The 17,902-nt window shown below is 35.3% G+C and overlaps 1 protein-coding gene across 4 annotated transcripts in view; it reads left to right on the top strand.

Moving 5' to 3' along the window:
* The window catches only part of LOC109712712 (enolase-phosphatase E1-like), a 5,567-nt gene continuing 1,152 nt past the window's right edge, over window positions 13,488–17,902 (top strand). Inside the window, exons 1-5 of one of the 4 annotated variants that reach the window (XM_020236454.1) lie at window positions 13,488–13,801; window positions 13,896–14,035; window positions 15,249–15,398; window positions 15,479–15,580; window positions 17,028–17,495. In XM_020236454.1, the coding sequence (XP_020092043.1) occupies window positions 13,648–13,801; window positions 13,896–14,035; window positions 15,249–15,398; window positions 15,479–15,580; window positions 17,028–17,054 (573 nt within the window). In that variant the 5' untranslated portion in view covers window positions 13,488–13,647 and the 3' untranslated portion in view covers window positions 17,055–17,495. Of the gene's footprint in view, window positions 14,036–14,967; window positions 15,008–15,248; window positions 15,399–15,478; window positions 16,294–17,027; window positions 17,496–17,902 lie in introns of those variants that run through there. The other 3 variants (XM_020236455.1, XM_020236453.1, XR_002216962.1) reach the window with 3 other exon arrangements.

Raw genomic sequence — 17,902 nt, forward strand, 5'->3', positions numbered from 1 at the left:
AAAAGTAATATATTACAAATATACATAGTAAGACACTATATATAAAATACAATTTTTATATATTTTTTAATAATTTTTAATAATTTAATTTAATAATTCAAATTTAGATTTACAAAAATTATCTTGAAATATCTATTAGTATTTCTACTATTGATAAGAGACGAAGGGTAAAAATGGCATTTTAAAAATATAACTCCATTTCATAAGATGGTAACGGAACTTAACTAATGAAGGGTATTTATGATACTTTTTGATATATCGGAGGGCATTCATGATATTATCACTTTTAGAAGGGTATTGATGAAATTCATAGTCCCTAGAAGGGCATCTATGAAATTATCCCTTTTTTTTTTTTAGAGAAATACTACTTGTACACCCAACTTTTGGTGTAAATCTTACACCCTCCTATCTAAGGGTTTAGACAACTCCTTTTAGATTTTAATATTATAATAATAGATAGTGATAAGACTAGTGTGCAAAAGTTGGCCCTCGGATGGAAAAGGTGTAGAATTTACATCCACTTTTGGGTGTACTAGTAGCGTTCCTTTTTTTTTAAGTATGAAGAGGAGTCATATCATTGCTTGATACCAATTTATTAGTCAATGCTTATGCTTAATTTCTTTCTTTCTTTTTTACTTGTTTTACTTTTCTGAAAAAGAAAATTACCATAAATAAAATTGAAGTAAGAAGATAAAAACATTGTGAGATTCTCAAAGATGACACTTGAGATATTCTTGCAATACCAAAATTGTATTACTTGTTGACTCTTATCGATTATTTAGTTTTTGACCTTTTTGCTATCTAAAACCCTAGATTGAACAAGAAGCTTTATTAGATAATCTTTCATTTGATTGGGACCTCATGAACTTGTGGAAGTTGCCCATTTCACTAGTTAATTTCCACATAGACATTATCCATGATGATGTGACAAGTGGATCAGGCCAATTCAACCAACTTGCAAGAGTAGGGCCTTTTTTTATGCCTACTGAGAAAAATTCTATACACAGAATGATCTTCTAGTTATTCTGCGGTGGAATAAACTTTTTTGATGACTCAATGCATCCTGCCGCAGCTAGACGAACAATAATCTCCTTGTATAGAGTAATCCTATATTAAATCCTGCACGTCGAGACACATCAAAATAAGCTCGCAAAAGTGTTGGTGGTCGTGTTGACTAACTCTGCAAGGTGTTTTCTGTCCATCCATCTTTTAGTTAACATGATATTAGATGTACTAAGTTTCCTACTTCCACCATTTCTAAGCAATTCTCTTTTGTTAGTGCATATAGTGTGATTCATCTGATCGATCGCCTGATTTCTAAATGCACATAAGAGAAGCCAAAATATTGCCCAATTTTCTTCATTATTCTAAAAAATTGCCCTTATATATAATATATTATTATTCTAAAATATTGCCTTTATATATACTTAATATTTAATTGCCTTTTATATGTTATGGAAAAAATGTACAAAAACCTCCCGGCCGTTGGCTTTTTTGCAAATGAATATCTGAACTTTCAATTTTACAATTAAAACCCTTAAATTTAATTATGTAGTTCAATAGATCTCTATTCTCAGTCAAAGTTACTGATTATACTATTGTTTTGACTGCACGTAGTATATATAATTTTAGGCTAAATTATAGAAAACTTTACTGTGTATTTTTACTTTCTCCCTTAGTCATTCAAAAACCTACATTTGCCCCCTTAAAAAATAAAAAATGTTTACTTCGGCCCCACCGTCAGTGTTCCGTTCGGATTCTGTTTATATCATATTTTTTATACCCAAAATACCCTTGAAACCCTCATCTTCCTCTTTCTTTCTCACCGACATCCTCGACCGCACTGCTTTGCCCTACTTCACCGCCTCGCCCTCACCCTCACCCTCATGCACTCCTCTGTCGGTGCCCAAAGAAGCGCTCTCGCCCTCCACCCTTGACCTCGCCCTCGCCTACCTTTCCGTCCATACCTAGCACGATCTCCTTCCTACAGTCGCCGAAATAGAAAGGCGGCGAGGGTGTTGGAGGAGTAGAGAAGCAGGTAAAGGAAACGAAGTCGAAGCTGGGGTCAAGGGAAGCGCGGGCAAGGGATGAGCAGGATTGGGGAGAAAACGAAGAAGATGAGAGCAATTTGGTCATTTTGTCACACCGTTTCCTCCTGTGAACATTTTTTTTATTTTTAAGGGAGCAAAGTGTAGGTTTTTAAATGACAGAGGGAGGAAAGTGAAAAGCGAGTATTGACAGAGAGGTTTTGTCACGCCCCGGATTACTCGTTTTTTCGGGCACGCCGACAAATCCGCCGTATACAAAGAAATTTCTCCTGTATACGAAGCGATAGCTGTACCTGAAAACAAAATTCAAACTACAACTAGTAGTATAGAGCTGCTAAACTGAACTGAAAATAAATAAACATTAGGTTCACTATACATACAAAATCTCTCAGATACAACATCTCTCGCTCCAGCGAGTAACAAGCATAAGTATGTACATGAACCAAAAACCAAAACTACCTATAGTTAGTACTCCTCTAGTACTGCAACCAGGGAAGGGATCTAGCTCGCGACTCCCTTTCCAAGATCAGAATCAGCGACAGCAGCAGCTGTAGAAGAAGGCTCTGCAAAAAAGGGTCAATAAATGGGTGTGAGAACTACTGCAAAAAGAAGTAGTCCTCAGTGGGTATCGCTACCGATCTCAACGGCTCACCCACTAAGTCTACAGAAAATATGTACAAGGATAGTAAAGGATGCTGGCAAAATTCTATAGCGATATGCCACTGTACTATCGCTAACCATTATCTATAGATATAGAAATGCACTTTCTGACCCAATCTCACTAGAGACTGTGAACACACCCGTCCTACCTGTCGAAGCTACACCAACCACCACCGCGCTGGGCTGTTGGTGGAGAGCAAGTCCAACCAGGACACTACGACATCAACACAAATGCACAAAGCTCGACTTCGGAGTGGCACTCGTGGGTGCTACCCAACCGAGTATACACGCGTGTCTCTGCCGAGCTCAATCGGGCTCTCACAGGTTGTAACAAAATAAATGGGTCTAACTGGTCTAATAACCAAAACTCACGTGCTCTGGCACAATCTGATGCAAATACCGAAATCTGGGTCCACCGTCCACTGCGAAGGCACCCGACAGTCCGGAACAGTCTACACACTACTGTAAAAATAAACTCGGCATCCCAGCACGAGCGTAAACTCATCCTACACTAATCTGGATATCCACCGCATACAAACTGCGGCGATACAAACAAACCACAGCTCCTGAAGCTAAATCTGATATTTTTCAGAAAATGACAGTGTAGGATCTATAGTTTTCTCCTAAGTCAATTCCAAGTCCAACATGTAAAATTAAATTACTAGTTTAACTCCAAATTCAGATTTAAACACTAATCCATTAATTCGAGTACTAGCCAGAAAATAAACGCATGATATATGTCGACAAATGCTAAAACTTAAAAGATATTCTGGCGATTTCGGTAAACTTTAACTCACCTCGAAAAGCTAATCCAACCACGGCGAGAAGTCGAAATGAGAGGAAATCACGCGCTCGCCCGGCCTCCAACGGCACAACCACGAAGTCCACACGCTCGAACGGCTCTCCGGTGCAACATCGACGTCGATCCTCCGGCGCAACGTCGACGTCGATCCGAGCTCAAGCCGTGGCCTCCACCAAGCACACAATTAACACTTGAGAGAAAGAGGAAATAATTAAGCAAGCTACTCTCCCTCAGGTGGATAAATATGAGAGAGAGTTGGTGGTGTGGATAACTACAAACAAAATACATCCATACCCCTCACCAACTCAATTTACAGCTGGAGAACCGGTACCCGATTTGGTTACCGGTACTGGGCCTCTCAGTCCGCAAGCTAGCACATAGGGTATCGGTACCAGCCCGATGTTGTACAGATACTCAACACTGAAATCCTGCACTTTGCAGATTTCAACGTCAGAACTCCACTCTCCTATCGCGTCGAGTCCGTTTTGCATCCGTTTCGCGCCAAAACGACTCCAACTTGTCCCGAACCTCTCCAGATGTGTCGCCAAGCCTCAGACGCTGAGATCCACAAGCAATCCAAAAACCAAAGATACTACAGATTTATATAATTTAGCCATAATTTTATAAGACTTCAGTATATAAAATTTTTTCCTTATTAAATTTTGATAATCAACCGTGAGGATTGAAGAATAGGGTAAACCTAATATTGATTTTTCTTCTTTTTTTTTTTCTTATATTAGCGTAGAAAGTCTTTTGGTGTTTTTAAGCTTTGTAAGATTATATGCAACGCATACGACTAAAACGATTGCATAATCCATAACTTTAATTAAAAATTATAAAGTTAAGAAATTTGGTTGCCAAATTTGAAAGTCGAGATAGCTATTGACAAAAGGATTCCGACTGTGGTGCCTTTGGAAACATAAAAGAGTTGGTGCTTCTAAGTTTTTAATCTTTGAATCAATCTCTTTGACCATTTATAACCCTTGAATTAATATTATTTTTCTAGGGAGACTACTTAATCCTAAAGGGAATGACTATCATCCCAACCCTACAGTCCTTGATCCAAGGGTCAAAAAGTCAGAAACTTCAACTCCTTTATGCTTTCGAAAATATAGTAGCTCTACACTTGACAAAAGAGCTAATGTTTAGGAGATCTTTTCTACATTTTCTCCACAAATTATTGAATACAATGTCCTAGTTTAAAAAGTTATACTTGACTATTCTGTAATTTTATCTTTATTTCACTGGAAAAAACTTACCATCGAATAGGATAGCAAAGTAATTTTTGAAAACCTTATGATGGTACCATGTTTAATCATAGGTTCTTACAGTAAAACACGGATAAAATCACATGATAGTTGAATGTAACTTTTTGTAATGCGGAGTGATAAAATAAAAATGTACTAAATCATAGAATAATTAAATGTGACTTTCTAAACTATAGAAAAGATAGAAGTAATACAGCAGGGTAATTGAAGTATACCCTATGCTGTGGCAGCGAGCCCTTTTACTTCCTACTTGCCTAAATCACCTATGCTAGTTAAATAACCCCTCGCGATGCGGCGAGCAATAATTATAATAGTTATTTAGTTAAAAAATAAGAAAAAATAGTATATCAATAAAATAATATTAGTTGCCAATACACATAGCATTACTATAGTTAATCAAATGTAAAAGATGAAAATTTGCAAGAAATGCGCTACCAAACATAATTAATATTGTCATTACTACAGCAACAATCTATTCAAAATGAAATTCAAAACAGAGCAATTAGTACCTGTGTAATCCAAACAAAATATATGATATGGAAGATAAAATGTTCTTACTATTTTACCACTCTCTATACAGATAATGAATATATAGGTAAAAATTATGTAGAAAAATAAGAAGAGGACCTTAATGGCTCAATCAAAATCAGCTAAAAATAGTAGGATCGCATCCTACAAACCACCTAATTTGATTGAAAAAGAGAGGGGAAAAGCAGAAAAAAAAAATCAAGTAAAAAGTCAGTAATCTTTGAAGCAACCCACTTAAAATTCATGGAACACGCATCTAATAAACTTCGGAAAAACAACTATAAGTAGCGGAAAAAAATCAGCCAATTCAACACACACATTACAACACAATAAAAACTAAAACATAAAATACAAGCCTGTATTTAAAAAAGGAATAAATTGCAGTAACCAAGCATCAGCATATTTTCGAAATTCGCTAAAGAAACTAGGGCAATCCAGCGAACACCAACCAAAAAAGGGCGCATGTTTGCGTGCAACTATAAGAAAATGTATGCATCTGCATGTGCATTTAATGCAGCGAAAATAAATTTTATTTATAAAATATGATCCAACCATGTATACTTTAATATCATAACATTTATGATATTAGTATATATATGTACCAAAATCATCTCGTGTGACGCACAAAATTATTATTCTAATCTAATTAGAAGAAGGGTTCGAATTTCAACTTGTGCAAATTATCGAAATTATTTTACGGTTGATGTGGATCTGAACTTCTGGTCCTTTGAGCCGCACAAGTGTTCGGCCTCTATGTGTATCCACAGAAGGCTGCTCCGGGATCTGTGCTTCACACAATCACAGTGTAATCTCAAAACTTCTTTCGTGATCTCTTGTGTCAATGTGGAGAAAAATTAATCCTCAAAATTGTACTAGCAATTTGAAGAGGATTAACAATAGAGATCAATTAATATAAGAGGACCTCTCTCTTATGATTAAAAGAGAATTCTATATATGATTAAAACTATCTATCTTTTTCTCGTACTTTATTACAAATCACCCCCTTCATTGAGGAGGATTACATCTCATTTTATAGGCTTAAACGCCATGAATGAGTGGGAATCAAACTCCTCTCATTGTTCGCAAAGAGGAGAGAAGAAACTACCACCATAAATGATAGGAAGTCAATTCCTCTCATTTAATAGGTGGAGTGAAGAGAAACGAGTGGAGAAAGCGAGAAGAGGAGATTTTCATTTTCACCTTATTAACTATATCATTAATAGGGTAAGTGAACGTATGAGTTCATTTGGTCTTCTCCCTTCCTCGTTTAATTTCACTTTGTAACTTCCTCAATTAATCTTTATTAATTGAGGAGTTGATGAGAGAAAGATCGTAAACTCCTTTTAGTAACTTCAGCGCAAGTGCACCGTATGCAACAATTGCATTAACTCTAAAATTTTACAAATTAGTCCATCTTGCTATTCAATTTAGCAAGTAAATTCTTATTTTGCTACTTTAGCAAAATAGTCTCTATTAATTCTCTAAGCACTAGATCACAGGCAGCCTTTATTGTGTGTGACCACATAGGTTCAATTTTACCTTGTAGTGAGATGTGACACTAAACTCTTTTAATGTTACCATCGGAACTCTTCTCGATAGACCAAAATATTTTTTGGTTCTCCCAACTGAGTGTAATTAACTATCTTAATCACTCTCATAGGTCCCACAATCTACGAGTGACACCTAGCAGTATATCGCGGCAATCTAAGTAGAATTAATAATAGACAGAACCTCTAGGTGTAGTTACCGTGTGATAAAATCCTTCTATCACTTGTCCCGATTGAGTCAAGGTTATGGGTAACTCGTCAAACCCCATTACTCAATCATATGTATTATCTGATTAACAACTAATGTGGAAACTCCTTTCCATAAAATCACACTGCCTTGGCCAAGGACTTTTATATCTTGTAAAACAGATAGTATAGGACAATTACCTCTCTACCGAAGATGATAGATTCTATCTTGACACACACCTACCTCTACGTATGACCCACTGCAGCCAACATGTGTTGACTTAATCCATGATTAGGGTATAAGAATTTACACAGTCAAACTACAATAACCGTCACGCAAGATAACCGTGGGGCGTCAGGTCAAATGATCACTCACACTACTACAGTATGGAACAATTCACTGACGAGTGAGTAGACATCTATGTGATTGTTTATAGTTGGTCACGCTTAGTGAAATTGTTCTCTAACATTCACCTTTATGCTTACTCTAGTGTCACCATACTAATGACTTGAGACTCGTCATCCCATAAGGGAAGTACAGCATACACTGATCATCTATCCGGATTTACCACCACCCTCGTGATAATCCTATGATCAGGAGCATTTTTAAGAATTAATTACAGAAGAATATGTCTCAATTTTCTAACTTCTTAGAAAGTTAATTCTTCTACTATTAATTCTATGGACGATTCATAAATATGCATTTGGCAATAATATGAATGAAGAATGCTAGATTTAATCATAAAAGAAAAGTATACTAATATTATCCCTTTAAGTTATGACAGAGATTGGCTTATAGGATATATAACTAACAACAACAACAATAAAGTAAGAAACACAAAAATTACTCATCCCCTAACCCAAAGAAAGAAAAGCACACGCGGCATAATAGTAAACAAGCCTGGCAGAGTAAAGAATGCCGTGCAAAGTCAGAGGCCAGTTCGGATCAACGATCACAGGAGTGACGAAGAGCAGAGAAATACCAAAGGGGAAACAAAAGAGAAAAGTAAAGCACCAGAAGCAAAGAAGCAAACTGAGCACAAACTATAATTTAAACCATCACCCTGAAAAATAGGACCTGAGGAACAGGAGCAAACATAGAAAGGTATGCGTGCGGCCAGCGGGGTAGGCTATGCACTATGTCAGGCAGTGACACAATCATCCAGTCATCTGCACCGGCAACTGCGTTTCGCAACACTCCAGCGAGTTGCAGGAGGCCACATCACAGAGGCGCACAGTGGGCCCCCCATTCGAGAAAGCAAAACTTGCAGTAGGAAACCCACGAAGGTAAGGAGGAGGCGGGGTGGTACCAACTACTCCACCCGGGCACGACGGAGACAGCGACAGCTCCCACTCTGTGCCCGTCCTGGCAAAAGTGGCAGTAATGGCAGATCGCCATGGCGGAAACGGGAGGTAGAGGGAGAAGGTTGAAAACCCATTAATTCGTTTGGTTTGGGAATTAGTAGGAACTAGTTATACCAGGATTAGGTACAAGTATGGATTTTTGTAAGAACAAGGGTATTTTTTTGTTTGGATGAAAATGTGAGTATAAGTTGAAACTAGAAAAATTGTGTTTGGATGGTTATTGAGAATAAGAGGAAGAGTTGTTAGTTATAAATAGAAAATAATGATATTACCCCTATAATTGAATTTAAATTTCTAAATTTTAAACTTATAATTTGAAATTGAAAATTAAAAATTTTAACTTTTAAATTTTAAAATTTGAAATTAAAAGTTAACATTTTAATTTTCAAAATTTTAATTTTAAATATCAAATTTTAAATTTAAGACAAATTTAAATTTCAAAGATATAAAATAGTAAATTTAAAATTTAAAAACTAAAAATATCAAATTTAAAATTTATAATTTTAAATTATAAATTTAAATTTTAAAATTATAAATTTTAAAAATTTAAATTTAAATTTAAAAAAAAATAAAAATAAAAATCTCTCTCTCTCTCTACCCGGGGTGGGAACAGCTTGTTCCCAGTTCCCACCCACCTGGTACAAGCGGGCCCTTGTACCGGGTGGGTGGGAACAAGTTGTTCCCACCCCAAAAAATCTTGTTTGGGTATAAAGGGGGGATAGCCCCCAAACAGCTCAAACGCGTTGCGCGCATAAATAGAATTTCAAGCCTCACAAGGAAAACGATTAAAAATAGTAGCATCCTATTTATCTATACTCTTATATGAATTCTCAATGTAAAATGATGACGTGGCAAGCTCTCATTTTTTTTAGTTTACGTTTCTTCTCCATTCTAAATGCTCAACCCTTCACCTCTCCACATTTAATTAAATGCATCATATTTCACCAATTAGTTTCTTCTCCATTCTAAATGCTCAACCCTTCACCTCACCATATTTAATTAAATGCATTATATTCCACCAATTAGTGAGCTTTGTAACTCCAATCCACTTCCCTCCACCATTAATCCCCCACCATTTTTTTTTTTTGCATGACACGTTATTTTCCATGCAAAAAAGAACATTATCATCTAATCTCTCACCCCACACTCATCTACTTCTCTCTATCTCATTATGTTAACAAAGATTATGAGGATGATGAAGAAGAAGAGCATGCGAAGAACGTTGTCTCCTTCAAGAAGTATCGTCCTGTAAAGTCCAGTCGTGGTCCATACAAGTGCTCGTCGGGCCGGTCTGCGTCGGAGCCCTCACTCGCCGTGAACCGCCACCGCCTCGACTGCCTCCTCGCGCGGCTCGCGCGCGCCCACAACTGGGCCGAGGGGAGCGGTGTCCTAGCCTCCTCTTTACGGGGACGTTGCGCGGGAGCTCCTCAAGAATCGCAGGAACTTCTTGGTAAATCAAATTGTTTAAGAATTAGAATTTCTGCAGTTGATGTGATGGCAAGGCTGTATCGGTTTAGATATCGCAGTTTGGTGATGCAGATGAGGTGTTTGTTCATAGGTTACAATAGAAATCCAGAAGTGACTCGACGCGGGAAGCAACTACTAGCTGAAGATTAAGAAGATGTATGAGATTTGGATGAGTAAAAGAAGTGCTCCAAAAAAGTATTAGTTTTTTTAAGATTGATGTTTTTTGTTTTATTTTCATTTTATGACCATTTTTTTGAGTAGACACTGTTGTGGGCAAAATTTCTTTCGTAGATTAAAAAGTATGATGTGGAGACTGGAGCCTGAGACCCCACTCAAAATTTTCTTAAGCCAGATACATTAAGTTATTATTTATGTATTTCATATGCTTCTAACCATAATTTTATTTTTTTAACAATTAAATTTAGTCATGCAAATTAACTGTGCTTAACATGATATAGTTTCCTATAAGCTGTAAATATAAATTTTATTAAAAATTTAAAAATTTATTTCTATTATCTATCCGCTGCATCGCATGGATCTCTACACTAGTTTAGTATGAAAGAGTAACAGCTCAGTTAATGAGAAATAGAATTGTGAGTCCCACAATAAAAAAGCACAATGAAAATTTCATAATTGTGGGCTCTACTAGTATATATAGGAAGCATAAGTGCGGGCCCCACTTCCTCCTAATCACAAATACATAGATGGAAGTGGGAATAGGAAAAAAACAAGAAAAACAAAAGGAATGAGATGGATAGAGGAGGTGGGTTCTATTTATCATACGGATATTATAAATATGAATGTGAGACTGTGAGAGGAGCAAGTAAATGACTGGAGCGTGGGACCTGCTGGGCCCGCCGGATGCTGGGAGGGCTTTCTTGGGTTGCCAATTCATAATTTTATTTAATTAATTTAATAATAATTTAATTTAATTTAATTTAATTTAATTAATCAAATTTTATGTGTTGTTGATGTATATAAGATAATATCTAAGAACAACAACTAAGAAAAACATTATTGGGGGGATCTACACTATAATCTAATACTGGAGGCAAACACCCCAAAATTAAGTTTGCATAGAAATTTGAACCTCAAATCTTATCGTCGCCATTCAACATCTAACACCGACCATTCCTAGTGCAAGTGACAAAAAAATTGACGGTTGATATCTGTTAAATATAAAAATTTAAAATCTACTACAGAATAACAGTTATTTTGTATTATTTAATATTGTATTAAAGTAGGAGGTATTGAGTTTGAATCAGTCCAGACTCTTAGTATTATTGATTTCCTCCTATTTAATTTACGTCCGCATTATTGATTTTTTTCCTATTTAACTCACATCCAACGACGTCATGAACCTAGTAAAAAGTCTCAAAACTAAAACACCCAGTTGTGAGGGGAGTGTTAAACACTATTTTCTACTTGTGACCATAGTTAGTTAATTCGGATTCGGCAAAAATTCGGTACGGGTATAATACGTATAAAATTTGTTTTCTAATTTTTAAATTCGTTGAAAAATTCGGCTTAAAAACGGATTCGGTGTAAAATATAAGATATAAGATATAAAATATAAGATAATTTATATTTAAATATAAAAATTATATGTTTTTTATTCATATTTTTAATAATTCGGGAATAATTCGTGAATAATTCGGCTGGTCCAAAAATTCGCGAATAATTCTCTATCTTTGAAAAAAATTCGTAAACGGACCGTTTAATTCGGATTTTCAATAATTCGCTAATAATTCGCGAATTAACTAACATATCTTGTGACACCTCAAGATTTAGAATAGTTATATATAAAGGATATAATAAGATTAAACCTCTTAACTTGACTATAGTATTTCGAATAGCGTTTAAGTCTAAAAGGTTAAGAAGGTTAAGTATGCTAGGGTTGGAGTAGTTCTAAGATAAATGACTCCCTGAAAATGGGGCGTCAAAGTTGGCACCAAATCCAATTATCTAACAAAATTTTGAGATCAGTTTCGACTGAGTTAGGATTATACAACATGTAAAGCATTGTGGATGGAGTGCGGCTTTCCACAATCGGCTAAGGTTAGCAAGACTCGTCTCACATCATATGGTGCTTGCATGAATGCTTAAGCCTAACAAGGATGTTAGGGCCTAAATGTGGAAAAAGTGTGACACTCCAAGATTTGAAATAATCCTATATATGAAATATAATCGGGTTACACCTCTTAATCCAGTTATAACATTTTGTGGCGTTCTCTACCAGCTTTAGTTTTTGGAGAATAACGGTGCTAAGACTAAAGTAGCATTTGGTTTGGGAACAAAGGGGGAATAAGCCCTTGTTCCCCTTTTGTTTTCCAAACGAGAATTTTCATACCCGAGAACAGTAGTTCTCGGGTCCTTGAAATAAGCTGGTATAATCCGGTTAAAGTCTAGAATTGTTGTTCCACCCTTTTTTCTAGAACAAGCTTGTTCCGAAGTGAGAACAAGGTAAATTAAAATCTAAATTTAATTTTAATTATGGTATTAAATCATTAATTAATTTAATTTATATATTTAAATCATTATTCATTGCTTAAATAATAAAGTAATTAATTAATTTATTGTTTATAATTAATTAGCTAATTAATTATTAATAATTTAATATATTAATCTATAAGCCAATATTTATATTGATCAACCATTAATATTTGTATTAATCTAATTAATTTTTTTACTAGTTATCTAACTAAAATAATTTACTAACTAGTAAATATTTAATTAATTAATTAATATATTTTTATTATCCTATACAATATCCATAGCTAATAAATTTATTAATTTATTAAGTTATTTTTAATTAATATTTTGATATCAATTAATTAGATAAAAATATTTTTAATTAAGAATTATAACTCTTATTTCTCTTGTTCCAATCTAAATATCTAAACACTGTTTAACTTATTCTCAGAAACAACCTAAATTTCATCCAAATGTAAAATTGGTTTAGTTCATACTTATACATGATCTTGTACATATCTTTGGAATAAGAAGTTCTTATTTATATCCGAACCAAACGCAGCTAGAGTTTGAAGATTAGTTGCTCCACATTTCAGTTAAGTTTATTTTTTAAATAATAATAAAAATAATAATAATAAATAAAACGGATAAAATGTTATCTTTTTCTCTCTTGAAAAAAAGTCAATTCGTATTTGACTTGTAATCGGCTCAAAATAAGCTCGGTTGTTTAACAACGAGCTAATCATGAGCTCACCTTTTAGCTTGAAAAATAAATGAGCCCAATACGAGTTAACCCAAGCTTCATCGCTTGTGTTTGGCTTGATATAGTTAGAAAGTAAATAATATACGTAAGTATTATTTTTGGATTGATATGTTGCAAATTTGAATGTTATTTTTAAGTTTTTACTTTTCTGTTACCATGACGTTACCATGACTTCTAAATTTTGATACTAATTTCCAACACAAAGAGTAAAAATAAACATCAATAATCAATAATAATAAATTAATAACAATCTATAAACTCTAATGAATCCCCGTTCCCTTTTGTCCACGTGGCAACATTAGCTTAATCTAATCTTCTGTAGGCCCTACCTGTCATCTTAAGGCACTCTATTATGTAATTAGTGGGTGCCCCATTTAATCTTCCTTGCTTCGTCTTCCACCCTCGGCTCCTTCGCTCGCTCCTCTAGGTGCCGCTCCGACTCCTATTCTCTCTGGACGGATTGTTGGGCTGGGTTCGTGGCTGGACTTCTTGGCGTCGCGTCCGTTCCCTTTGGCGACGCTTCGTTTCGTTCGCCCCCTAGATGCCGCTCCGACTCCTATTCCCTCTCTGGATGGAGTGTTGGGCCGAGTTCATGGTCGTCCCTTCTTCCGGTCGCGTCGTTCCTGTTGACAGCGCTTCGTTTTGGCTTATTCATTCCCTCCGGTCGCGAAAATGGCTCGGATTCATCCTCTGTGGTCCCTTCTTGCTGCCTATATAGAATGCCTCTGTAAAAATTTTATTTGCAAAAAAAAAACCCTATTTCTCTCTTTCTGATTTTTTCCATCTCAGATTTGGTAGCGAGACCTCCGCGGGCTTCGATTTCACCTCCGCGGGCTTCGATTTCACCTCCGCGGGCTTCGATTTCACCTCCGGGAAGCGAATCGAGCAGAAGCTTCTCGATTACAATCGAGAGGCCGAGCGGTTCCGAGGTGAGAAAAGGAAAAAACTCCCTCTTTTGATGTTCCTCTTTTGCTATTCGGTTGTAGAATTTAAACAATTTTATCAAAATCCCTTTTTTGTTGCTCCTCACAATTATAAAAATGGCATATAGTTTAATATATATATGAATTTTCAGAGTTTTGTGTGTATTTAATTTCTAAAAAGGTTAGGTTTTGTTTGTTTTGTTTTGTTTTTAAATATGCTCTTCTTCGTCAGGACACCCTGCAAGGTGCTCAAATGGTGATTGAATTTTTAATTCATTTTGCACTATATACTGGTTTTTAAACTCTTATTTTTACAAAACAGTTAAAATATATTTATAACATATAATTACTTTGGACCAACTATACAATTCCTAACTAGAGAAGAACTGTACACGATGCATAATGGTAAGAAGCTATATAGGCGTGCGGATTAGCTGTATATTTCTATTTGTTTTTTCATGTTCATCCACAGTTTGCTAAATCTGAATTTTTTAGTGCTGTGGAGTGGTAATTTTTTGATTTATCATTGGCCCTGGACCGCATGCTATATATCACAATGCTTTCGCATATGATTTGTTTGCAAAATAAATTGTATATATGTATTGAATTTCTTTTATATTATCTTTGCAACAAATAATACTAATCCCATTTGATTTATTTTGGTCATGAATAACTCTACAAACATGTTACTTTACTCAACATTCTTGCAATGAACCCAACTTCTGTTGGTTTTGCAACTTTCAGCAAGTTTTTGTCCTTGAATTGTATATATCCCTATTTAATAATTTACCATTTTAGTTTCTCTCATCACCCTTAAGAGTTTCGTTTTTAAATTTTTTTTAATGACCATCAATAGTTTGAACTAGCCAAATTATGCAAGTTTGCGAATTTGTTTCATCACCAATTTTGATATAATTACGTATTATTTCTAATATCAGGTCCATGTTGCAGAATCGATTGGAGCGCATAAATTGATAAGTAATCTCCTTACTTTTCATCATTTTTTGTGTTTACGACCTGATTGTGCTTTATGTTTTTTCTGAATCGAAGTTGTGAGCTATGATTTTTGTGTCAAATGCTGCGAATTCTTAATTCTCTGTTGAGTATTTAGATCCTGACATATCAACTCCATGTTGGAGAATCAATAGGAGCTCATAAATTGATAAATAATCTCCTTACTTTTCATCATTTTTTGTGTTTATGGTCTGATTTTCGACAGGTTGAGGACGACTTGAAGCGAGGGGTTTCGGGGGCAGTTCCAATTCCACCCGATGATGCTGGAAAAGAGGAAGTGATCAATTCCTTAGTCGCTAATGTCGAAGCCATGATCAAAGCAGATCGAAAAATCACATCACTTAAACAACTGCAGGTAGTAGCAAATGTAACTTGGTCTCAGTAGAACATAGCTGACAGCTGTTAGAGATGTCTTATTTTCATGCTGACATGCAGGGCCATATATGGAGGACAAGATTTCAGAACAAGGAACTGCAGGGGGTTGTTTATGATGATGTTCCTGAGGCTCTTAGAAGGTGGCATGCTAATGGAATAAAGGTAACTATTTTAGTTGATCTTAGTGATTATATATCTCTTTGGTTTTATGTATAACTTTTGTTAACTGAGTCTGCTAATCGAATAATCGGATTATGCTTGACCAATATAACCTGCACACAATTAAATCAAAACACCATCTAAGTATAAACATCGATTTAGAGTGCTTTGATAATATAATATTTGTTGATTAACCCATATGCCTTCATGCTTGCGAACGCCTGGTTCATCATTACCATGCTCGCCGATTGCGTCGTCACGATCGTGGTTCCTCTTTATAACGAAACCGAATGTTTTGGAGGTGAAAAAAGATCCCTTTTTTGATGCTCCTCACAATTATAAAAATAGCCTATAGTTGAAGAGGTCACAACATTTTTCTTTTTTTTTAACATCTTAATGCTGCTAATCATAATGCTTTCAAACCGCTCACTTGGATCTGTAAAAAGAGCTTTTCTGTGGAACTTGATCGTGTACATCTCATTCTCTCAAGGTGTTTTGTTAATAGTCCAATTTTGGATCTCTTGGACATTCTTGAAGTGTGTATCTTACTAATACAATAGAATTTGTTTTTATATCTTTGCACTTTAACATTTTTTAGCTGTCATACCTTTGCCATTTTAAAATACTTCATTTGGAACTTTTTGATTTATCTATGTATCAATGCAGTTTTATTGGCCGGTGCCAATCTGATGATGTCAAGGTTGAATTTTGTTCAAGTTGTCATAGTAATCTGACTTTTCAAGCTCATTATACATTCAATTAATATCAAATTATCGTATTAGTCTATCATTACTTCGGTTCGAACAAATTTTCAACCAATCAATCTATCGGTCGAAGCTAAACCTTCCTTTGCTAATTCGGCTATGTTTCTGTTATTCCTGTTCATCCGCAGTTTACTGAATCTGAACTTTTTATGCTGTAAAATGGTAATTTTTTATTTATCATTGGGCCTAGACCACATGCTACATATATATATATATATATTGAGTAGGAACGTTTTGATTTGTCTATGTATCAATGCAGTTATATTGGTTGGTTTTAAGTTTCAAATGCTTCTTCCTTTTTGCCTATTGTACGTAAGCTGATTAAATTGCTTTAAGCCCTCTTTATTTAGGAATTTATGCACTGATAGGATGTGTTGCTTTTTTTTTTCGCAAACTTATGAGGTATTTTTAGATTTTTTTTTTTAATCATTATATATCTTCAAGTCTTGACGAAGAAAAAATTTTACTACAACAATATTTATCCGCCGCATCGCGCAGGGTAACTACACTAGTACTTTTTATAGATGATATTAATATTTTATTAAACTTTAATTTAAGCTGGCTCAAAATAAATTCTAGTCGGTTTGAATTAATTTTAAGACGACAACAAGCTTAATTGTACCACCTTATTTTATTTTCGTTTCGAGTCCGACACAAATAATTATTTTCCATCGCTCAATTTGTAGATCCGATATCGAGTAGGCTCCAATTAAGGATTGCAAATGGTGGAGATCGCGTCTCAATCGGCTACGTATTGGATGGTAATCGAGAGCCAAAAATTTAAAAAATAAAATAAAATCTGTCTCAAATTCGTCTTAATCTGCTAAGAAATGTGACGAAAGGCGGGACATTCCTTCCTTCCTTTAATCCCCTCAATCCGTTAAAAATTTGTCAATCTGCTTCGATCCTAACCAACTTCGAATGAAATAGTAAATAGCGTTAAAAATTAAATAAAATTCAAATCCGTTCTAAATCCGTCCGGATCCACTAACCCAAAAAAAAGGGGAACTTTCAAAATCTTCCCCCATTTCATCCCTGGCTCCTGCACCCGTAAGAGACGACAAGGGATCCAAAGTTCGGTATAAACGAAACAAAAACTTCAGTGGGAAACACTAAGGCCGTGTTTGGTTGAGGAATTAAGTGGGAATAAACTATTTTATCTAATAATTTTTCAAATATTTTTAATATAAAAATTTAAAAAATTAAAATTTAAAAATATTAAAATTTTTAAATAGAGATAAAAGTGAATGGCCAATTTGCATAAAAAATTCACTTATTTTAGGCTTTTGCAAAATCGGGCCACCTTTTTTATTTTTGCAGATTCGGTCCGAATTTTCAGCAAACTGACCAAAATACCCTTATTATTTTTTCTCTCTCCTCTTTCTCTCTCCTCTTCGTTTCTCTCGTTCTTTCTTTTTTTTTTCTCTCGCAGGCGAAGGCGGAAATGGTCCGCCTCGCTTCTCACCCTCATGCTCTCGCCCTCACCCTTGCCCTCGCCCACGCATCCCCCACCTTCCTCGCCTCCGATCCCGCTGAGGCCGCGCCGCGACTTTTTTTTTTT

This window comes from Ananas comosus, linkage group 7 (assembly GCF_001540865.1).
Source record: "Ananas comosus cultivar F153 linkage group 7, ASM154086v1, whole genome shotgun sequence".
Lineage (NCBI taxonomy): Eukaryota > Viridiplantae > Streptophyta > Magnoliopsida > Poales > Bromeliaceae > Ananas > Ananas comosus.